Source organism: Thamnophis sirtalis, unplaced genomic scaffold (assembly GCF_051295495.1).
Source record: "Thamnophis sirtalis isolate CommonGarterSnake01/CBP01778 unplaced genomic scaffold, rThaSir2_p1.2 scaffold_2, whole genome shotgun sequence".
In the NCBI taxonomy this organism is placed as follows: domain Eukaryota; kingdom Metazoa; phylum Chordata; class Lepidosauria; order Squamata; family Natricidae; genus Thamnophis; species Thamnophis sirtalis.
The window spans coordinates 154,420,490-154,445,590 of NW_028261382.1; the positions used below are offsets into that span (position 1 = coordinate 154,420,490).

Sequence of the window (25,101 nt, forward strand, 5' to 3'; positions counted from 1 at the left end):
CACACACAAACTGTCCCACTTACCTTTGCAGTTTTCTATCAGGTGTGCCCAGCTACTACTGAATCTACCTCATACCATTTGGCAAATGGGTGCATTCTTGCAATCTTTCAAAAGCTTAATATCTATGGAGATTCTCAGTCTTCTAGGTCATGGTTGTCTCAAAGTTGCTTTTTCAAGAAGCAACTGGACTTTTCTGCTTTTTGTATGAAGATGTTTTGCTTCTCATCCAAGAAGCTTCTTCAAAGAAAAACCAGAAAGTCCAGTTGCCTATTGAAAAAGCACCTTTCAAAAGCTTACTTCTACAAATTGCATGATTTGGTAAAAGAGGTTTTCAAAGCACTGTGAGAGAGGAGTCATGGTTGTGATTAGGGTGATGCAATGGTGGGTCAATTTATTTTATACTGGTTCGCTTGTGCGTGCTTGCACAACGCTTCTGCACATGTGCAGAAGTGTCTGGGCAGGTGGGCGGAGTCTCCCACCGCCGCCACTATCAGTTTGCCTGATCCGTGGCGAACTCGCAGAAACCTATCTCTGGGGTGAACTTGGTGTTAACTATTAACAACCATATAGCTAAATTTTCTCCAGAATGATTTGTCCTCAACCTAGTCCTTCCAATATCTTCCAATATTGCACCAATCTGCCACTGAAATTGAGTTTAGCCATCTTATTCCTGTCATCCTATATTTTCCTTTTCTTTTACCTTGAAGAAATGCTTAATTGGTCAGGAATGAACATATATTTCCTATAATGCTTCCAAAAATGTAATAATAAGATTAGATAGGTTTGTGTAGTTTCTTGTTAGAGGTTCCTAATTACTATAGTTTTCTGAAACATGGTAACCTATTTTTGCTTTTAAGAAATTCCGCCCCATCAGGTGTCCTCCAAAAAACTGGGTGATTCAATCTATTAATAGAGCAAAATTTACAAACTGCTATTTTGTAGATTGCAGATGCAATAGTCAAAACCTCTGTCTGACTAGGCCCTGATATAAAAGCTGAAGTTGAAGTTGTCCCTTCAATATACTAACTGCAGCTGAAGTTGTCCAGAACAGAAACTTAAATTTATCTTATATTAAACAGCTACCATAAATCTTCATGAATGCTATAATTTGTGCTGTTTTTATAATAATGTATTTATACACATTATTATAATCTGATATTTATACTACCATTTTTATATTTATAGCTGAATGTTGCGAACAAATCTAGTACTCCTGCCTCTTATTTTCCCAACAACAACTTCGTGAGATTGATTGGGCTGAAAGAAAGTGACTGCATCATACCATCTTTGGTTTCTAGATCAGCACTTTAATCATTACACAAAACTAGTTATCTAATGATCTACATTGTAACAAATATACTTTTAGATTTAATGGAAATTCAAAAGTATACATATTAATTTATGGCCACAATTGAAACCAGAATTTTCATTGCCAAGCAAGATGATTGTTAAATGAGCCACGCCATTCAATTTTATGATCCTTTTTGCCATGTTTATCAAGCAAATTACTACAGGTTAAATGAATCATTCTGTTATTAAGTGAATTTGACTTCTCCCATTGGCTTCACTTGCCAAAAGCTGGCTGGGAAAGTTGCAGATGCCAATCACATGACCCTAGGACACTACAAGCATTGTAAATACATGACAGTTGCTGAGCACTTAAAGTTTGATCACATGATGGTAGGGATGCTGCGACATTTGTAAGTGTGAGGACCAGTTGCGAGTCACTTTTTTCAGTGCGATTGGGCTCAAAACAAAAGATTCTAAGTTGGAGATTAGTTGTAACTCGACTCTCCAGCTTCTTAATGATCTCTTAAGATTTTGAAATGTTTCTTTGTGGATGTCTGTGTGCATGTATCTGTGTATTCTTTAATTTGAGGTTTTCCTCTGTTATTTAATAGTAACATGCTTTTATGAGAGAAATAAATTAATATTTAATTAGTAAGAACAAACTATTTAAAACCAAAAATAATTTTGGAAATGTAATTCAGATTCAAATGGTCATGAATCAAGTTTTTAATAATTGTGATGCAATTAAAAAAGCACATACAACCATGATTTTTTTCTCTCAGAAATTTATAATTGTTAATGTTTGTTGCTGCTGATAATGTGTAATATATTCTGACTATTTTAAAAACATCAACTAATTTCCAAGAAAATTAAACAATATTGGTTATAAATTACATTAAGATATGCTTACTGGCCCTTTGTGCAGTTTTTTTTATTATTTTTATATTTTATTCATTTTAAGATGATTGAAGGCATAATGTAGTGTTCCCATTTAGAAACCGAGGAGACCCAAAACAACATATACAATATATTTAGCTTCATAGCCTTATTTAATATCAAATATTTCTTTATGCAATACTAACATTTACTCATGGGTTTGCAGAACTTCAAAGAGTGAATTAATTTAACCCTCCTTTCTTGATTTAGGCTTAGTTTTAATAAATTATAATTTTCATTTTAGATTTAATAAAATGATATTTTATGAAACAACCTATAAAGCGTATTTTCAAATATGATTAAGCAATTATGTTATAGTGGCTGAAGTGTTGAATTAGAGCCATCGAAATTGAGGTGCAAGTCAACCTTCAGGTATGAAAATTCTTTAAAACAATTTGGACCAGTCACTATTATTCAGTCTTATCTTCCACAGAGGAAAAAATGCATGAGAAAACGATATTCCATCTTTTGCCTTCAGTAAAGTAAAGGAAAAATCTAACAAATTATATTTTGTTATAGAACTATTTCATCTCTCTCTAATGACCCTATTTCATATTGGTGGTCCTTTAGGTCTTTTCTCCAGTTCAGCACATTCAGGTTTTTAAAAATGAAAGTAAATATCAGCTACATCTTTGTATATTTAAAACTTTATATGATCTCTTGAAGAAAAAATTTTCATCTGAATATTCTTGTAGAAGTATGATTTAGCTAAATCTGTGCAAACTTTTCTTTCACTTCATCCACCCCTCTCGTTATTGGCAAAATATAATAAATATGCATAGAATCAGTGAAAAACAGTGAAGTCTTTTCGGATAAAGCAGACAAGTTACTAAGCCAATCAACACCTGAAAAAGGTGTGTCAATTTATAAATAAGGGAAATTTGATACTAATTAAAGTGATAACTTTCATATAAAACAGCACTAAAATGAAGCACTAAAATGAAATTACATCATTAATGTGCTTCCTTGAATTACTATTCAATATTTCAATATAATAATATCCATATTTATTTGATATCACTAGTGTGTTTAATACAAGTAGGAATTATTCTAGAGTTTGTTAGTGATCTTTAAATGACACTAATTGGTGGTAGATAGAGGCTATGAAAAATCCAAAATATCATGTGAAGTGTATCTATCTTGTATGCCACACTTCCTTCGTCTTGCTCTTCTCCATCCCTTTCTCCCATGTCTTCTTCATTCTATAGATTCAGATCCAGGACATACAAATGAAAACTGGGGGGAGAGATTAATCCCTTCTTACGGGACATATTCAGGTAAATAGATTACCAGGTGTACTTATTATAGTTGCTTCTTTAAAATTGTTAATGTCATCACAGCAGTTCATTTTCTGTACTAGTGAACAGGCTGCAAATAATTTACTTATTAATATAAATGTAATCTTACTCTTTTCATTGGAAAATTAAAAATGCAGATTAAACTTCTACTATAGTATTTCTCCATTCCAATGAACACCTGTGGAGGAATATGGCAGTTACCATGAAGTAACCACTAATTTATTAGAAAAAGCAGTTTTGATTCCATATACAGTTGCATCATTTATATAAAATCTATAATATCTAGAACAATGTATTGAATGAAGCAGGAAATCTATTTTCACATCTAAAACTTTACATGTCAGCTAACTCCGCCCACAGCAGGAATTCAATCCTGAGAGTCCAAGGTTGACTCAGCTTTCCATCCTTCTGAGGTCAATAAAATGAGGACCAAGATTGTTGGGAGCAATATGCTGACATTGTAAACCACTCAGAGAGTACTGTAAAGCGGTTCACCGACAAAACATTATCCGCGCCGACATAAGCACAGAGGGCAAATCCACGCCGTCCGAAGCGCTAAGGAAAAAGGTGATCCTAGCGTGACAACATAACCGCAGAGGGCAAATCCGCGCCTTCCGAAGCCCTCAGCACCCTAACCCTAAACCTAACCCTAAACCAAACCCTAAACCAAATCCCTAAACCTAATCCTAACCCTTACCTTAATTTAAATCGGCTTTCTGCCGCCGCACTGTTTTAAAGCGCCCTTCTGTCGCTGCACTGTTGTCGCCGCGGTGATGACGTCACGGTGATGACGTTGCGGCTTTAGCGACGCGGTTTTGTCACCGCTATTTTGACGAGCTCGGTTTTGTCGGGCCACACTGTAAAGCACTATGAAGCAGTATATAAGTCTAAGTACTATTGCTATATCAACTTAGGCAAAAAGGGATGGGAATGATATCAATTTAGCAAATATTTTTTCTTTAACTTTTTTCTCATCATATGCACTGACTTGGGCTAAGTATTTGTCACATTAACTCCAGGCTAACATAATTGAAAAGTCCAGTCTCAGCACCTAAGGAATGGGTAGGGGGGGGGATGTGATATCTTGGGATTACTTGCCCTTATATTATAAAATACCTACTTTCTGCAACCCATAGAGTTTTTGTCAGACAGAAGTGGAGTACCAGGGTGGAAAGAGCAATGAAACTCTTCCATTGGCAAAAGGAACTTCTGAGAACTAGGATCCTGAGCTGTGTTTAAGTATTTGTATTGGTCTATAAAATAATTGTAAAAATGTCCTTAATACTTCTGTTGCTAAATATGTTTTTTGCAAATGTAATATGAACAGTGTATTTATACAAGTAGTATATACTATATTGCCAAAAATATTCGCTCACCCATCCAAATAATCAGATTCAGTTATGAGCGAATACTTTTGGCAATGTAGTGTATTTCTTAGAAAATCATTTACAAATGATAAATTATGCCAGACAAGCTTGACCTCCCTGTTTTATTAGATTTACAAAAGCACCCCATGCAAGACATTCAGGCTAATAAACATGGCAATCCTACTTTTTGCTCATAAGTATGCCAAACTAATACAATGACAATATTAAATATGTAAATTACTATGGCACAGTTGTTCAATATATAATTTATTTGCAGAAAAAAATAAAAATAAAATGGAAAAGGGAATTTTGTTACTAAATCTAGTTTGAAAGGCAATATATAATACAGAAAAAAATCTTATCCATAACAAAAGCATTTTTCAGGTTTCATATACTTTTGATACAATACAACAGCTCAATAATTAACAGTAAGTTTATGTGATGTTTAAAAAACTAAACAAATCTATTTTTATAGAAGAATTTCATTTTCCTACAGAATATAATAACAAATGCACCACTACGTTTTTTCCTATTACAAAACTGCAGAAAAAATACTGTGTGTGTGTGTGCGCGCGCGCACACGCGCATGTGTGCTTTTCTGTGTGTTCAGTGAATGGGGAAGTGATTTCAACATTTCTTAGATAAAATTATTGAGGTTTGAAGGAAAATGTATAGCCCAGTAAAAGATGAGAAATTAAGTCATGTGGCTATAAGAAGAATTGCTGATTAAAATAGTTGCAAAAAAAAGTTGAGAAGTTATTGATCGGTGCATATTAATCCTCACTTCATTTTATCTTTAGAGTAAACATGGCTTCCCATCAATTCTCTCCTGGTTCCATGTACATCCAGTTGATGTACCTGATCTCACAACATGAAAATTATTGGTTTATTTTGAAGGAATATCGAGACAATGTAGTTATAATTGGGAACTTAGCTTACTGTCTTATACATCATAATAAAATCAGAATAAACCTTGTTGACAAATTTGCAGAGTTATATAGGTAACTGAGTCATAATGCTCTTGAATATGTGGTCATATTACTAACAGTACATTTTTCTTCATGTTATAATGTTGCTTCCAAGAAAAATGCCATAAATATAGAAAATATCAGTATGTGTACTTATTTATGAAACATTACAAATTATAATTATGGCAAAAGTACAGTTAACAAGGACAATGAAATTCAATTACAAAAATAATTACTTTTATTTATGAATTTCCTATGAAAATTATATTATTTAGGATGAAGATATGGAAATTACTATTCTGCTATATTATTTCTGAAGACATTTATTTTGTATCACATGATATAAGTCATATGATCAAACTAAATCCAATTGTTAAATAAACCAACACATCAAGTGAAAAACTTATAGAATACGGCATTATGTGTAAAATGTTATAGAAAGGAAATACTGAAGTCTTATTTTCTGTATTCCATCTTCTCTCTTATTTTTCCCAGCTGTTTTTGCCAATACAGAGAAATACTATTTTAAATCATGATGTTCCATTATGAAAATAAGTAAAATAGTTTTTAGTTAAAAAATATTCTCTCACTCTCATAATAATATGTTTCTTCTTCAATATCTGCCTTTTACCAGAAGCCTCAGAGTTTGAGGTCTGTGGAGACTCTCAGTCATCTAGATCATGGTTGTCCCAAAGGTGCTTTTTCAAGAGAAAGTTCAGTTGTCTCTTGAAAAAGCAGCTTTGGATCAGAGTTTGAGTATTCTGCGCACTATCTTAGCTATTCCTAGCACTGTACTCTTTTGAACAAATTGCTCTCATGTTGTTCCTGGGTTATGGTAGCACCACTCTCCCATCTTAGGAGTCACAGCCTGACTACTCCTACCACCACTGTGAGCACTTTGGCCTTTGCTTTCTACATCCTCTCTAGTTTCTTCTTCAGACTTTGGTATTCTACTTCTCATACTCCTTTTTCCTGATGTATCTGTCACTTGGTACAATTACATCTGTTATCATTCCTTTCTTCTGGTCCTCGTCTATTACCACAATGTCTGGTTATTTGGCCAATACCTGTTTGTCCATCAGGATCTGGAAATCCCACAGGATCTTAGCTCTGTTGACCTTCTGTGGAATCTCCCATGGAGACTTAGGTGGGTCTGGCCCCAACACTGTGCAGATGTATACAGTGCCAAATCCTTGGTTTTGTCATTCAGTATATGCTGTTCCTGCCTGAATCTTATAGCCTGCTGTTATGTATTGGACCGTCTTTGAGCTTTTCTACATAGTCTGCACCTTGAGTCTTGTCTGGTGTGGGTTGCCTTGAGTTGACTCCAGTGTAGTATTCCACAGTCCCATTAAATTCTTGAAGAAGGCCCTTAGTGTCTTGTTGACTTTGTATATCATCACCAGTCATTCACAGATCCATGGGTGTGGCATTGAATTTCCTGTAGTCAATCCAGGCTGTGTTCAGATTGATCTTTCTAGATCTTGAGTCTTGTATGGTTGATCTATGACCATGTGATGTCGGGATCATCTGGGGTGGTTCCCGATGCCCTTCTGGGCTGTGCTCATGTACTGGCCCATATTGTCCTGTACCATATGCCTTGATAGGACTTCCTATGTTGTGGGAAGGTAGGTTATTAATTGGTAGTTGGATGGATTTCTTTCCAGTATTGTCCTTCCTTGTATTAGCCAGCCTGGGAGGGAGCCTGCTGTTAGCAGTTGGTTCATCTGTATTGCTAGGCATTCATGCACTGTTGATTTTTATTTTTTTTAGCCAATAAGTGTGGTTATTTGCTGGATGTCTGTTAATATGATGGCGACTGGTTCCTGTTTTGGGAAATTAATTTTATCTGTTTTCGGATTTTGCAGTTACTTTGCATTGGTGTTATGTGTCTGCTGTTTCTCTTATATCTTCTTCCAATACTGTTTAGTTTCTGCTGTTCATAGATCTGCTGTTACTTTGTTGTTGCACTGCAGTTTTGAGCATACTTTGGATGGTTCTTTGGAGAACAGGACATTTATCTTCTTGGCCTCTGCTTTTCTAGCATATCTCCTTATCTGGCAGCCAGTTGTGTAGCTGTCTCTAAGGCTTCAGATGAAGTCAGGCCCTTGTATTTTTTCAGTAGCCAAACCTTATCTTTAATCTTCACACCCTTCTGTAATTCCACCATCTGACTAATCTCTGTCTAAGTTGCCTTGATCTTAGCCTCTAACCTCATTTTCTAGAGGGTGGGTATGTGCTGTTCTTGATCATGTAGCCAAGCATCTCCAGCATTACAGAAGTTATGCCATACAGTATATCTGTTCATCGTTTTGAGTTATAGTAGTCATAGGAATTGTCGTGAAGGCTCTATTGGCATCTTTTAGCATGCTAATGCTACTACTGTTGGATGGTACTTCTCCACTAAGTCTTGGTAACTGGTCTTGAAGGTTGACTACAGCTATTTTATCCATTATCTTATGCCTCACTTCAGCTGCTCTGCTCTCTAAAGGTGAAGGTAACAGTGATGTTCCAGCTTCAGTTGTTGGCTGCATATCTAGTAGGTCTTCTTGAGTCTGGTATGTTATGTGTAGTTGGCCTTTTTCAGAGAGCAGCTTCCCTTTACTATGTTGAAGAATCAGATAATTTAGCTGTTTTTCAGTTAGTATTGATGTAGGTCTTTTGTCCATCCGTACCTCCCTTATATGCTTCACATATCCCCTCTCATTAAGATTTAGTAGTAGCATTCATCAGTTCAAGGTTCTCTTACCTAGTCCATTTATGGTTTGTTCTAGTAGTCCATTTATTGTCAGATTGTCCTGGTTCCCCAACAGCTGACACAGATCTTGTTGATCCAGGAGACATCTGTGCTGGTATTACTTTCCTAGTTTGTGTCACTCTCATATTTGAGATAGACGGATGAAATGTTAAAGGGTCTTGCTCAAAGGGCACGTATTGGTATGTTTAGGTACCAGCTGAGATTCGAATCCTGGTCTCCCACATTAAAGGCAATGCTGCAACCATTATTCATCTGTGTTTGCGCACGCATACACACACACACACATTAATATATAGTATAATATATATATGTATACCTGTGTGTGTATAAACAATGAAGAAGCAGTTCAGTACCACTTTTCCAGCTATACATCCATTTTAGGAGTTTATGCTGATAAAATAGACTTCATTTATCATCTTCATTATATAAGCCTTCTATGCATAATTGAGCTGAGGTGTTTTGACTAAATCAGTGCCCTAGAGTAAAACATGTTGCTTTTCATGTATTTGAATCTGACTCTCCAAAGTTTATGACCAATGCTCTATGTACTTCTCAGTTACTCAGTACTCAGGCAGAAGGAATATTTAATGTTTTTGGATTTCCATCAACATAAGGAAGTCATTTAACAGCTTTAGAAAGTTATTTTCCCAATTTGAAGATGTTTGTTTTATTTAGAACCTGATAGAATTGGGAATATTTTGCTGCTCTTATGAGTCTCCTGGTATTTCCAGAGAAAGAAGTTCCAGAAAAGAAGAAAATGAAAAAGGAAGCTGGAAATAAAAAAACAGCACCTGTTAGCATTCTTTTTGGTTACCCATTATCAGAACGTAAACAGATGGCCCTTCTTATGCAGATGACTGCAAGAGACAACAGCCCAGGTAAGCAGAACTCCTTCCATTTGTATATGACTCTCTAATCAAAGGCATGTAGAAGGTAAGGTAACATACCAGGACATTTGGATTTTAATTGGAACTGCACTGCAATTTATTCCTGATTTGGGATGATTGGGATAATAGGTCAACATTATTTTAAAAAATGAATTACTTTACTTTTACTCTGACAATTAATGGAACATGATTAATCTTGAGGCATCCTTCATGACAAAAAGCTTTACTAAGTACTGGGACATGTATTCTGAATACACATACATAGGTTTGATTTGTTGATTAACTATCTTTAGTAGTTGCAAAGTAAAATAAAGTATTTAAATCATGGCTTGATTTGACAATTAAATTATTTTTATTTTTAATTTGACAATACTATTTTGCAATTTATTTTCCCTCCAAGTCAGGCTAGTTTAAATACAGTAAACTTGAAAATAATGGAGTTTTATTTAAAACTAACATTAAAATTTAATCTTATCAGGTATCAACAAAAATGCAGTTTATTCTGATTATAAACTGTTTACAAATGTTAGATTATATTTGGTTCAACAGCAATTAATATTAAGCAGTTTAGATTCGGGTGTTTTATATTTAATTAATTGCATTCATTCTGTTTTATTATGTATCAGTGACTCACAACACTTTTGAGCTGAGTTGAGAAAATGAAGTTATCTCAGCATTATAATATCATTTAATAAGGTTAATTGATAAGCATTGAAACTATAAGTATCAATTTATCTTTGCAAACACTTGACTAGTCTGCCATGGTCTGAATCTGATTTGTATTTTCTGATGGTTTGTATATTAAAATGGAATAGAGAGATACCAAGCATTTTCCTCCCCACACCTTTGAATCAGTCTTGATTGCTGGCAAGTGCTTAGACAATTAATTGTAATTTGTAATTTTAATAGATTTGTATGCCGCCCAATCCCGAAGGACTCCGGGCGGCTTACATAAAAGCAATTTAAAAAATATTTAAAAAGATTAAAACACAAGACAGTACAACTTAAAAACGGAAAACACAACATGCACTCAGTTATAATGGGGCTGAAGTTCAGTCAAGATCAACAGCCCCAGGCCTGCCGAAACAGCCAGGTCTTAACAGACTTACGGAAGGCCGGGAGAGTGGGGAGGGTCCGGATCTCAGGGGGTAGATTGTTACAAAGGGCCGGGGCAGCAACAGAGAAGGCTCTCCCCCAAGGAGCCACCAGACGGCATTGTGTGGCCAACGGTACCCGGAGAAGGCCTGCCCTGTGCGATCTTATTGGACGCTGGGAGGTATGTTGCAGGAGGCGGTCACGGAGATATCCAGGTCCTAGGCCATGTAGGGCTTTATAGGTAATAACCAGCACTTTGAAGCGTGTCCGGAGACCGATGGGAAGCCAGTGCAGCTCACGAAGGATAGGTGTAACATGGGTGTACCTAGGTACACCCAGTATTGCTCGTGCAGCTGCATTCTGGACCAATTGTAGTCTCTGAAAACTCTTCAGGGGCAGCCCCATGTAGAGCGCAGTCCCTGCAGTTTTCTTGGCAAGATTTTGGAAGTGAATTGACATTGTCTGCTTCCTAAAGTTAAGAGACTGGTCTAATCTGGCTTTGTTCTTAAATTGGGATTAGAATTCACAATCTTATGGTTTCTAGTGTGATGCCTTAATCCTCATGCTAAAAGAGGGGGGGCAGGGAGGGAAGGAAGGAGGGAGAGAGAATGTGAAAGTATGTAGAGAAAGAATGAGAAGTAGAGTATGTGCTTACATAGCTGAATAATGAATTTGTTAACATTCATTTTTGAATTTTTTTACTGATTTCATACTTTGAACTTTGTTTTTGTAGATCCTAATTTAAATCACCCTTTACAAACAGTGACCACACAAAAGAAAACACCAAGCTCCTCTTCACGCCAAAAAGATAAAGTTAACAAAAGAAATGAACGAGGGGAAACCCCGTTACATACAGCTGCAATTAGAGGTGATGTTAAACAAGTTAAAGAATTAATTAGTCTTGGTGCAAATGTGAACGTGAAAGATTTTGCAGGTAAGTTTGATGAGTAGTCAGTTTTAAGACTAACTAATGTATTTTACAATTAATAAAATTATTGGTCCCTTATCAAATATGAAACTGAATTCCAGATTTACTGTAAGATTCTTTACAATATGTTTTTAAAAAGCAGTGAATTCAAATATTTAGAGTTTCTTAGAAGCAGAGGAATGGGTAATAGTCATCTTCCCACCTCTCACGAGTTCTAGAGTGTAGGTATAATTGGAAAAAAGAGTTTCACCTGGAAACTGAAACATGTCCTCTTTTCCAATGGTAATACCAGGAGGGACTACGGATAGGCGGCCATCCCTTCTGCAAGGAGAAATTACTTCAACCAAAGTCTTCCCATAAGCGGCCACCTGGAGCAGTTTGCAGATCAGATAACAACAAATGCCTGGGTCAGGTTGATGGTGCGGAATGGCCTACGCCTGGAGTTCCTCTCTCTGCCCCCGACACTCTTCAGGACCTTTCCCCTGTCTCGGGATCCGACCCGTCACCACCTAATGGCCTTTGCCATCCGGCACCTGCTGGAAATTCGGGCAGTGGAACCAGTCCCGATGGAGGAACAGGGGTTGGGTTACTACTCCAACCTCATTGTGGTCCTGAAGAGTTCGGGGGGATGGAGGGCAATTCTGGACTTCAAATGCCTGAACGTTTACCTCATCTACAGGCGATTCAAGATTCAAATAGAATCTAGATGGGACAGATTCTGCAGGAGTTTTATCCAGGTCCACTACCGTATATTTCGGAGTATAAGATGCACCTTTTCTCCCCTAAAAGAGGGTGAAAATTTGAGTGTGTCTTACACACTGAATGTAGTCACACCCACCCACCAGCCTCAACCCTTTGGCCTCTGCCTCCCAGCAATTTACCTCTTTGCAGCAAACGGGGCTTGCGGAGAGTTCAATAAGCTATAGGAATCCCTGCAGCCTGTAACAGCTGATGATCGGGAGAAATTGAAAGTGAAACTTGCTGTTTGCTCCACATGGAAAATTGCTGAGAGGCAGATTTTTTTTTTTGTGCTAATCAGGCTGTTTGCTGCAAGGAGGTAAGTCAACAACTATAAATGCCGATAGAATGTTCAAATTATTAGACTTATTTTTTAAAGACTGCTTTATTATTATTCTAGACACCTTAACAAAATGAAGAAGCTTTTTAAAATAAATGCTTGATCTGAAGAGGCCCAGTGCTGTTGTTTTAAAAAGTGCTATTCTTTTAAATAGCAGAGAATAACTATACTTCCAGAAAGCACATCAATTTTAACAGCACCTGTACAAGTATAGTCTGAAATATAACACTACAAACAGTGTATGTTGTCTGTACTGTTTGTTGCAAGGAGGCAAATTGCTGAGAGGCAGAGGCAGATACTTTTGTTTTCCTCCCCAAAAGCTAGGTGTGTCTTATACTTCGGAGCGTCTTATATTCCAAAAAATACGGTAGATATAAATAGTTTGGGAGTATGTGGCATTAGTACAACCCCAAAAGTGGAGTAACAAAGAATAACATTTTGATTTTAATAAATGCAATGAAATAAGTACAGGTCTGGCAAACTGTATTATGTGCAATGTATAAAACAAAACAATACTCTAGCTTTAATTTAAAGCTTACTTATAAAAAATACTATCTGCATTTCAAAAATTTGGAAAGGCAAAACAATAAAACTAAAATTATGTTCTGCCTTTTGTTATAGGTTGGACACCACTTCATGAAGCCTGTAATGCTGGTTATTATGATGTTGCTAAAGTCTTGATAGCAGCAGGGGCAGATGTAAATACTCAAGGCTTAGATGATGATACACCACTCCATGATTCTGCAAGCAGTGGACATAGGAAGGTAGATACCATTCATGGAAAAATTAAATACATAATATGTGTTTATTTTTAATAAAGCTTACTAAACAGAATATAGCAAAGGAATCCTATATTATCAATTAGGCCCTTGGATATGAATAATTTGTTACCAGCATCGGTGGAAAAGGCAATGGTGATTATTTTACTGTGCATTTAAAGGTATCTATTAAGATAGAGATTCAAATCATATGCAATCACAACAATAATATATATGGCAATAAAGAAGAATTACACAATATAGCTCAACTATTTTATCTGTAAAAATACACAGTATTAATGCCATTGAGGAAAGAAGCCTGCAAAGGAAACAGAATCTTCATAGGTCTTCTCAGTTATCCAGGTCATGGGTGTCCCAAAAATGCTTTAAAAAAAGGGAAGTTGGACTTTCTGATTTTTCTTTAAGACATTTTACTTCTCATCCAAGAAGCTTCTTTAATTCTGAAGAACCAAAGAAGTTTCTTGAATGACAAGTGAAATGTCTTTAAGAAAAATCAGAAAGTACGATTACCTTTTTAAAAAGCACTTTTAGGACACTGATGATCTGATGACTGAGAATCCCCATAGACAATCTACCTAGGTTAATGTTTCAAGAATCTTTATAAGGAAAGAAGCTCCTTTATTAAGTTGTGATGGCAAAGAGCAAGATACAGAGAGTTAAGTATGTAATGTCTGGTATCTCAGTTTAGAGATGCAGGGAATGGAAGCTTGTCCTACTAAAGGGAAATTTATTAAGGGTCAAATTGGTATTGACTTTTAGCAACCACATAGATTTTATCCAGGAGAATGTGTCCTCAACCTAGTCCTCCAATAATGTGCCTTTTGCCATTGTATGTAAGTTCATCCATTTTGCTGCTTGTCCTTCTTTTTCTTCCATCTATCCCAGTACTATAGACTTCTCCAGGGAGTTAGGTTTTCATATAATATGACAAATAGAGTAATCTGAGCCTGTCATTTTTGTTTCAAGTAAGAATTCGGGGTTGATCTGAGCAGTTACACCCCCCCCCCAACCCGGCAACTGTCTATGGTATTTTCCAACACTAAATCTCAAACATATTAATACTTCTATCATGTTTTGATAAAATATCTGTCTTGATGACATGTTTCAAGTTATGTCAAAGCCTTTTTATATGTCAGGTTTTGATATAATATTTGCTTTGATAGAGTATTTAAAGTTCTGCCAAGTCCTATTTTTATTTAGCTGGCAGAAATTGATTATAGGGTTATTATGTAAAAATCCTTAAACATTGTAGGCTAATAAATAGTCAGTGTTTTTTTTTAAAAAGAATTAATCCAATACTTCAAAAACTGCTTTAGAGTAATCAGATGACATGTTCCATATAAGAAGTATGAGGATTTCAACATTTTTGATCATATCTATCATTCTATCATTTATTGATAGGATCAGTATAATATGGTGCATTTTTAAGAGTAAGAGTGTTAAAAATACAGGTTAGTTTTTCAGTTTATTTCCTGATCAAACTTTTGTAAAATTTGGCTTTTGTTACAATGAACTTAATATTTCAGATTGTGAAGTTGCTCCTCCGACATGGTGGTAATCCATTCCAAGCCAATAAACATGGTGAAAGACCTGTAGATGTAGCAGAAACAGAAGAACTGGAACTATTACTGAAAAGAGAAGTTCCTATTTCTGATGATGAAGATGGCTGTTCAGGTCAGAAAAAAATGATGTTAAATAAACTGTGTTTGTATATACTATGTTTAAATTGTGCAATATTTCAAAATACTAGCACAAGTAGGGATTTGCAAATGGGCTCTTTGTTGCTAAATGCTGACATCAAGGACTTGCAAATTTTAAGTTAATCCAGGGAATTTGACTTAATAAATTGAAAGTGGTATATATGTAAAATTTATTACTGTAATAACACTGTAAATATGAACTTGGAATTATTTTGTTAATCCATTAAATTAAATGTACATTTTTTTCAACTGCTGTGTTTAGAGATAGTAATGGATAAAATAGGTTTGCTTGATTATTTCAAGTCTCTTCAAAAAGTATCCTCCTTGACAGGTACAGAAGTAAGAAAACATATTTTAATTTTGTAAAATATACAATTATTCCAAAGGAGGAGGTCCTTACACCTGTAGGTCCTAGCTTTTGTCATTGAAGCAGAAATGGCATATTATTGTAAGATAACTATAGTGCAATAAAAATAAAACATTTGGGCCTCCTGTTGTTCCAGCTATTTCTGATGTTCCTGTTTATATTTTTAGTGTACAATTAATTTTTCTTAAAGTAGCATATTTCATATTTATTTCTATATAATTTCTACTACAATAAATTGAGCTAGAAAATGCATGACAAATATATAAGATTTATTTCCATTAATAGTAAAGGAATGAACCACAGCAGCAACCTTTTTTTCTATTCTAGATCTTGATGAAGCACCATCTGTAAATCCTTCCAGCATAGACGGCAATATGGATTCTGAGACAGAGAAAGAATCTCTAGCTAATGACAACAAACATGTTTCTAATAAAACATCTCTTCCATCAGCTCTTGATGAATATGAATTCAAAGATGATGATGATGATGAAGTGAAGAAAATTATAGATGATAGACATATTCCACGAAAAGATCTGAGAAAAGAAGATATGTCTGAAACAGAACAAAGTAACTTATTTCTTAGCCAGGAAAAACTATCATTTCCAAAATCATTTAAAAATAAAAAACAGAAACCTTCCAGAGTGCTGTATTCAAGTTCTGAAAGTTCAGATGAAGACATTCTTCAAGACAAAAAAATTATATCTCCTTCATGTACTGTTACAGAAATTTCAAATTCTGATGCAAAGACTAAAAAAGAATATGTTTATAATGAATATAAACAAAAAGGAAAAGTTAAAAGAAAAGTAAAAAATCAAAGCAAAAATAAAGAAAATCAGCAATTAAAACAGGAAAAAGATCATTCTAGAATGACAAACCTGGGTGTTTCTCTGTTAGAATCATTAGACAAAAGTAAAGAAGATGATAATTTCCGAAAAACATTTAGCCCGAAGGAGGATTCTTCTTTGTCCTTACTCCATATTACTCCTAGTAGATCCCCTAAGCATCCATGTGGCTTTAATGAAAAACAGTCTTCAACACTTAAACAAGAAAACGTTAAAATTTGTTTATCTCCAGAAGGATCAGAGGTAACTTCACAGTCTGAATTAATTCGATATGATCATAATGCAGATACTGATTTTCTTTTAGAAAATTCTACTAATAAGTCTTACAAGAACAGAGACAAAAATAAGCATCAGAAAGAATTTATTTTAGAATTTAGTGAGAAATCCAGTCCTAAACAGTCCAAAGATGAAGATAACAGTCCAATCTTTGAAAATTCTGACACTATGATGAAGAAGATTGACAAGGAGGGGAAAATGCTTAAAAAGCATAAATTGAAGCATAAAGAAAAGGATAGGGATAAGCATAAAAAGGAACAGGATGGAGAGAAAGAAAGATATAAGCATAAGGAGAATTCCAAGGATGTCCAGAGGAATGTTGAGTTTGATAGAGAATTTTGGAAAGAAAATTTTTTCAAAAGTGATGAGGCAGAAGATACGTCAACTGTAGACCATGACCCTCAAATGTCAGAGAAGAAATCTAAATTGGAAAAGATCTTAATTAAAGAAGACAAATACGTAAAAGAGAGAAGCTTTCAAAAAGATAAAATTTTTAGAGAAGAAAAAGAAAGAGAAAAAACTAAAAAAGAAAATGACAAGGAAGAGAAAACAAAAGAGCATAACATATTTCTTGATAAAGAAGCAGATTTTTTCTGTTTAGGTGTTAGGGATATGTCAACAAATATAAATGTAATAGAGAAGGAGGACATTGATAAACAAGAAAAAAAGGATCATAGAGAAAAAAATGAAAAGCGCAACTCTTCTATTGAAAAAATAGAAAGAAAAAATACAGATAAAGAGAAAAAAGTAAAATGTGAACATAAAGCAGAAAAGGATAAATCAGATTCTCTTGAAAATAATGAAAAAATAAAAGAAAAGGAAAAAGTATACATTCAACAGGTAGAAAAAACAAACAAAGAACATGATAAGTTAAAAAGCTTCAGTACTATTAAAAAGCTTGATGACAAAGAAAAAATCAAAGAAAGATTTGAAAAGAAGCACGATAAAGAAAAAAATGATAAATACTTTTCAGAATCTAAAGAAAAAACCAGCAATGATAAGAAATGCAAGAGTTCTGAAAAAGATAATGAATATTCTAAAATGGAAAAGAGTAGAAACAAAGAAAAAGAAATGGAAAAAAAGGAGAAATCGAAAGAACGTGATAGTTCAGTAATTACAAACATGAAGCAAACAGCAGAAGAGAAAAAATGCAGTACTGAAAAAACTTTATTCTTAAAAGAGAAGCCAAAGGATGAATTGCTGAAAACTCCTGATGGAAGAGAGAAGGATAAAAAAGATAAAGATATTGACAGATACAAAGAACGTGACAAATATAAAGATAAAATGCAACAAAATAATGTATCTAAATTGAAATCTGACACTGAAAAGCTTAAATCTAAACCATTACCAGTGTCTAAAGACACTCGACCTAAAGAAAAGAGATTATTAAATGATGACTTGATGCAGACAAGCTTTGAAAGAATGCTTAGTCTTAAAGATTTGGAAATTGAACAATGGCATAGAAAACACAAAGAAAAAATAAAACAAAAGGAAAAAGAAAGATTAAAGAACCGATCCTGTACTGAACTTAATAAAATAAAAGATAAGGATAAAATAAAATATTCACTTACTGAATCAAAGAACAAAGAACTGATTCGTTCAAAAAGCTCAGAGTTATCAGATGCTTCTGGGAAAGATAAGCAGCTAAAAGATGCTACCAGCAGTAGATCACAGTCAGTTGATATAAAAAATTCTAGTGGAAAACCATCCTTAACATTGGACAGTAGCTTAAGTAGGTCTCCTAGATCAGAAAGTGAAAAAACTGGACTAACCTCCAGATCAATATCCATGATTTCAATTGCTAGCTCAGAGGATTCTTGTCATACTACATTAACTCCTCCAAGACCTGTTGTTGAATATGATTCAGATTTTATGCTTGAAGGATCTGATTCTCAAATGTCTTTTTCACATTCACCATTTTTGCCTAGCGCCAAATCACCTGCAAACTATGAGAATGATAGTTTATCAGAGTTGCCAGAGCGCAATAAAGCATCTACTTTAAACAGACTTCCTCCAGCTTATATTAGATCAGCATCAGTTGAAGATGTAAAATTTGTTATAAATGATTGCAGACCAGTTGTAGAAGTGCGAAGATGCAGTATGCCGGCTGTTTATGAAAATACAAAACAGTCCCGAGTACCAGAAGAAAATAATCACAGTACTTTGCCCTCAGTTCAAAGTTATAATTCTTTTCCTAAACATGAATGTTGCAATTTGCTTGAAAAGGATTCCCAGAATGGACTGACCAGCTTGTATTCCAGTTCTGCTTTATCCCCAAGTAGACCAGTTCATAAACCTAATGCATTAGATGCAATTGGTAAAAACGCTGCTCCTTCAAGCTCATCAGGAGAAAGTCATACATATTTAGAACATAATAATACGACTCCATCAAGTAAAACATGGGATGTGCCTTTGGATAGATTTATTTCATTAAATAGTGAGTGTTCCTGTTCAAATTATTCAGGCTGTGAGCTTGATGCAACAAATGCCTCAGCCATAACTAATTTTGAAAATAAAACTATGAAAGAGCAGAAAAGTTCTGAATCTTTTTATCATCATGCTGAAAATGTATCAAATCCTACATCCCAGGAAATGGCAGAATTTTTGTCTGTTCAATCATGTTGCCCTTCTCAGATTCAGACAAGCACAGATACGATGTATATGTCAAAACATGTAGCTTTGTCAGATACAAACAGCCAAGAGCTTCTGATTAAGAACTCACAAAGTTCCATTCAATCTAGCAATTCAATCTTAGACATAGATGCTGCCAGCAAAAAAAAGATAGAAAAAAGCATCTTGTCAAACAACAAAAAAGCAGATATGCTTATCACAGTTTATCCTGAAAATATTACTAAAGATATTTCACAAAATTTTGAGAAGGATTTTGTTGCAAATGATCCCCGCTTACACTCCAGTGCAAATTCATCAGCAGTAAGCAAGCTCATTTATAAAACATCACAAGCTGAAGAACTTGATAATACTGTAATTGACGTTCAGTTCCAAGGTGAAAAAGCCCATTCCATTGACATCTGTTCATCCCATATGGCTGGTAATAAAAATGTCCTAGATCTTCAAGATCTAAATGGTAGAACACTGAAAGGAATTACAAATGAGTACAATAGAAATTTTTATAATATGGACAGTGCAGAAAACAATTCAATTGAAGAAAGACAACAGTACCTACCACCTAATTTGGAAAGCCATTCACAGTTAACTGGACATGAAGTACATAAATATAGTCCAACTATTAAATTAGAATTGGAAGAAGCCGTAGAAGATCCCAAAGCACAACACTATGAAATTCCTCAAAGAATTACAAGGAATAGAGCAAATATCCTTGCTAATCAAAGTAAGCAGAATCTTTCTAGTTGCTCCCAGATCTCAGAACGAGATTTTGATTCATCAGCCTCTTTGAAAGGACGGATAAGATTAACTGAGGAAGATGATGGTCAGCCACATCATCCACGTAAAAGAAAGCTGTCACGTGTTCCTCAGCCTGTTCAAATAAATGCATCTTTAATGCAAGCTAAAGAAAAAACTCATCAGTCTCTGGCAGCTATTGTAGACTCTCTAAAACTAGAAGAGATTCAGCCATACAGTTCAGAGAGAGCAAATCCGTATTTTGAATATTTGCATATAAGAAAGAAAATAGAAGAGAAACGTAAATTACTATGTAGCGTTATTCCTCAAGCACCCCAGTATTATGATGAATATGTAACCTTCAATGGATCATACCTCCTAGATGGCAATCCCCTGAGCAAGATATGCATTCCAACAGTAAGTAACTAGGAATTTGAGTTACTGTAGAATTAATTGTTGGCTCTTAGTTATTGCTTTCAAAACTCCACTACATTGTAAGTTAACAATATCGGTGTTTGACATAATCATGTTTTACTCATGCATTCGCTCCTGCAACAAATATAAAATGCATATTATGCAAATAAAGAATTTTAAAAAGACATCTTGAGTGCCTCATGAAAAAATTGCACATGGTACAACCAGCTGATTTATATGTTAGATAAGTTGGCAGGTGATACAGAAGAAATCATGTATTTGGAGAATGTCAGAGTCTGGATGGAGAGGAACAGCATTAGATTGAATCTTTTCAAAACTGGTTGACTTTGGACCTTTGGCTAAATTATTCCAGGGTAATACTTAGTTTTGAATACAGTTGCATTCCTCTTGCTCAGACGTGCTCTGCAATTTGGAGATGCTCCTGGGCTGACAGTTCCTGCTCAAGTACATTCCTCCATTTTTAAAATTACATAAATTCCAAACATAGTGAGGATAGCTCATCAGCTTTTATACAAAAATGGATGCAAATTAGCTTAGTTATTATGTATTAGTGTGGTAGTTTGGTGAAAAATCACCTTATTTATCCTATATCAATTCATAGATACACAACTTCCCCCCATAAATATCTATGAAGACAGCCTGATAAAAAGAAATAGGAGAAAACAAGAAGCAGGAGGTGCAAATAATAGCAAACTTCACTGCTGAAAAGTTGGTAGCATTTGCAAATTAACTAAAGATTAGCAATTACTTGAGAGTATTTAATCAAAGAAATTTGACCCTTTTTATAATATATAAATAATATATAATTCCTTGTTCAGTTACCTTTTCCTCTTCTCTCTCCCCTTTCTCTTTTCTTCTTGTTCTCTTCAGCCTTTATTTTGTCTTTTTTGTTGTTTCTTGCTATTTTTCAGAAAAAAGAATAGGGAACACATATGAGTACATGTATGTTTTTCTATGTGACAATTATTTGTTTTTGAGATAAAGAATTGTTGGATGTATATATAGATGTGGGATTTTGCTTTATAAAAGATTTATCTTTACAAGCATTTTTTGTTAGTTATTTATTGCATTTAATAGTTCTTTTGTATTTTTATATATGTATGTCAACCTCGACCTGGCCCTGATTTTTTTGGAGTGACTGCAGATTATGTCTGTGTACATACAAGTATGTTTGTACCAGGGGTGGGTTCCTGCAAGTTCTAATCTCTTCTATAGAAGAGGTTCCACAAATCTAGTTTAGAACTGGTTCCAGCTCCCTCCGGTCCACCCATCTGCACATCATCAAGATAAAGAACAAGAGGAGGAATTCTGGGAGTTGAAATCCACAAGTCTAAAGCTGTCAAGTTTGAACATCCCTGGGGTATTTTTCTAAAGGGTTAGGGGTGCAAGGGTCTTGAAACTTGACAGCTTTAAGACTTGCGTGCTTCAATGCCAGAGTTTCTGAGCCAACATTTTGGTTACTAAGCAAGAGTGTGGTTAAGTGACTTTCACCACATTTTACAAGTTGGCCACGCCCACCCAATCACATAGCTGGCAAGCCACTCCTACCTGGTCACATGGCTGGCAAGCCACTCCCACAAAGCAGGTCACACCTACAGAAGAGGTTCTAAAAAATTTTGAAACCCACCACTGGTTTGTACACACATTCATTAGGGAAGGAAAGTTTCCAGGATTGGTTTTAGCTACTGCAGACAACTTTAGGCTGACAAAAATGAGAAAACTGGACATTGCATAGGCTTTTTGTCTGGCTTTACCTTTTTTTCCTATTTATATTTTTCTGGCGAGAGCATTTTAAATGCATGGTAATATTTTTCTGGTGTGTATTGTTAATGATACTCTTGGGAGTCTAAGGGATTGGTGATGCAGGATTGCAGATATTTAGAATAATCTTGTATGAACAATCAATTTTACTAGAACCAAGCCTTACATCAAGCCCAACCTTATTTCTCAGTGTATTTTTAAATTACTGTATTTTAAAAAGTTCAAGAGAATATACAGCAAGTGTTTCATTTTTAATACTCAATTTTGCCCCAAATTTAGCCACCATTTAAATACTGCAACTTTTACCTCCCATCAAATGTATCCTTTACATATTAGAATATATATCTTTTGTATATACAGATTTATATCAAAGTGATATTTCTTTCACAGATCACACCACCACCATCATTATCGGATCCACTTAAGGAACTCTTTAGACAGCAAGAAGTTGTAAGGATGAAACTTCGTTTACAACACAGTATTGAAAGGGTAATAAAATAATAAAGAGGTTTTAAGAGGTTTTCATTTTTTTAAATGAAAATTATAAGAAATTATATTATTAAGTTGGTTGATTCAGAACTAAATATTTCCATTTTTTCAAGGGAATTTTAAAATACAATGCATTGTATATTTTTAACAGGATTCCTTCATAAGTATAGGGAAAGGTTAGTTTTTCAGAGTAACAAGATGTATTTTTGAATTAATAAAAGATTATATGATTTAGCTAAATTATATGTCTTTTAATTTATTTAGGAAAAACTTATTGTTTCCAATGAGCAAGAAGTACTACGAGTCCATTATCGAGCAGCAAGAACTTTAGCAAATCAGACTTTGCCTTTTAGTGCATGTACAGTACTGCTGGATGCTGAAGTATATAACGTGCCTCTTGATACACAGGTAAAGTTGTTTGAAGAAATATGATAAAAGGAAAATTATTGACTCATTGTGAATGTTTATATCCATGCAGTTAATTGAAAATAGTAGAAAAGTTGTGTGCCTTTGTGTTCTTCCATGAGGTTTGTTTGTCTTGGGATTGCCTGTTGATAACTAGTATTGTCTTTGGATGGGTAGGCAACATCTATGAAACAAAAGTTTTGTGATTTGAGGGTACTACTAGAACAGCAGGTGGAGGCCATAGTTAAAAAGGCAGCTTTGCCAGCATAAGCTGGTATGCAAATTACAATCATACCTGCTGTAGAAGGACACAATTATAGTATGTGTATAGTATAGTATGTGTATATGTATGTCTGTTTGTGTGTTTATTTATAACATTTCTATAGCTCTCCACCTCAAGCTTACCTCTGGGTGGCTCACAACCTCAAAATAAAACAATATCTATCTACAATAAAATACATTAAAACAAAAAAGTGGCATTATAGCTAAATTTTCTCATTCAGGTTCATCCCATCAACCTCTCTGTATCTAGCACTTGGGAAGAAAGCAAGTGGTTTTTGAAAGGTTGAACGGATGGGGCGGGGGCTTGCTGAACCTTGCAGAAGGGTGTGTTCGTAGACTTTAGGCTTCCACAGAAAAGGCGCACTTTCTAGGTCCATAATATGGCAACATTAAAGGGAAGAGACTAGGAGCCTGCCCACCCTATTTGATCTGATAGGACAGGAAGATGTTCTTAGCAAGAAACTGTCTCACAAATAACTTAATCTTGTGCCATTTGGACTTTAAAGGTAATAACTAGCATTTTGAATTGCACCTAGAAGGAAACTGAAAGCCAGTGTGCACCTTGCACAACAGGATTGTGATGTGGATGAACCCAGCAGCATACAGTATTATGGAAGACACCACATTCTGCAGTAGTTGTAACTTCCATATGTTCCTCAAGGGCAACTCTACATAAAGTGCATTGCAGTAATTCAAGCAGAAAGTGAGCAAGGCATGAATGATCAGGAGCAAAGTCTCCCAGGTGTTGTGGAGGTAAAGCAAGTTCTGTGAGTGTAGAAGGACTCCCCAAATTGCATACCAGCTCAGGAAAGTGCTTCCTCATCGAGTCAAAGATAATGTAACACCTGGACCTGAGAGATCAAAAACGTAAAGCCACTCCATCTTGCCAGGGTTGGATCAAAACTAGTTTCTTCCCATCCAGACCCTTACAGCTCCAGGCACTCAGCCAGTGCCATACCAGCATCACCTGCTCTTTAAGGAGTGGAGCTATACTGAGGATACATCCCATGCTCAATGGTTAGGGTTAAGATCCAAGAGCCCTGGGGTGCCAGTTGCAGAGACCTGAACTCAACCTCTCCACCTCCCAACAACATTAACTGGAACCAGCTATGGAGGGAGGAAGGAGAACCACTGCAAAACTGTGCTACCAACTCCTAACTCCAAAACTGTTGCCATCACCACCACCCAATCGAACTACTGTAGCTCACTTTACATAACTGACTTGGAATATGTAGCTTGCATATTTGCATTCCTAACACTGGAAGCACATAACATCATTGTAGCAGAGCTACAATTCTGAGTAGAATTGAAGATGCTAGTGTTGACCTATTGGTATAAAGCTCTTCATGTTTGGCCCTTGGGCATCTAAGAGAACTACTGTTTCCAACATTTGCCTGATGTATCCGATCATTTTGGGATCAGCTACTAATGTCCTACATTTCCAATAGGTGAAGAAAACCGAAGCTAGATTGTGCTGCTTCTCTCTGGCAATGTTATTACTATGGGAAACTGAATTACCCTAAACAACCTTTTCACAACAAAACAGCTTTTTTATTACCATTGTTATGTTTTCATTGCCACTCACCTTGATACTTTAACTGAGGTTTTGATTGTTGTCTTGTAAACAAGTGAAAATCGGTCAATTTTGGAACCTTTAAATCACATACAAACATACGTCTGAAGGAGTATTCTAAGAGATGTTTGGAGAAGAGGTCGAGGAGAAGGCCTTTTTAGTGGTCTCCCGATTTTTAAAAATAGTTTTGTCCCATAAGGGCAGGTTATACCCTTCTCTCAACTTTT

The 25,101-nt window shown here is 35.3% G+C and overlaps 1 protein-coding gene across 7 annotated transcripts in view; it reads left to right on the forward strand.

Annotated features, from left to right (window-relative positions):
• The window catches only part of ANKRD12 (ankyrin repeat domain 12), a 67,355-nt gene that overhangs the window by 36,307 nt on the left and 5,947 nt on the right, over positions 1-25,101 (forward strand). For 5 of the 7 annotated variants that reach the window (XM_087707282.1, XM_087707286.1, XM_087707281.1 and 2 more), the window contains 8 exons: positions 3,435-3,503; positions 9,349-9,495; positions 11,333-11,533; positions 13,227-13,369; positions 14,911-15,058; positions 15,779-20,346; positions 22,516-22,614; positions 22,879-23,022. In XM_087707282.1, coding sequence (XP_087563408.1) covers positions 3,435-3,503; positions 9,349-9,495; positions 11,333-11,533; positions 13,227-13,369; positions 14,911-15,058; positions 15,779-20,346; positions 22,516-22,614; positions 22,879-23,022 — 5,519 coding nt within the window. The remainder of the gene's footprint in view (positions 1-3,434; positions 3,504-9,348; positions 9,496-11,332; positions 11,534-13,226; positions 13,370-14,910; positions 15,059-15,778; positions 20,347-22,515; positions 22,615-22,878; positions 23,023-25,101) is intronic. The other 2 variants (XM_087707285.1, XM_087707287.1) reach the window with 1 other exon arrangement.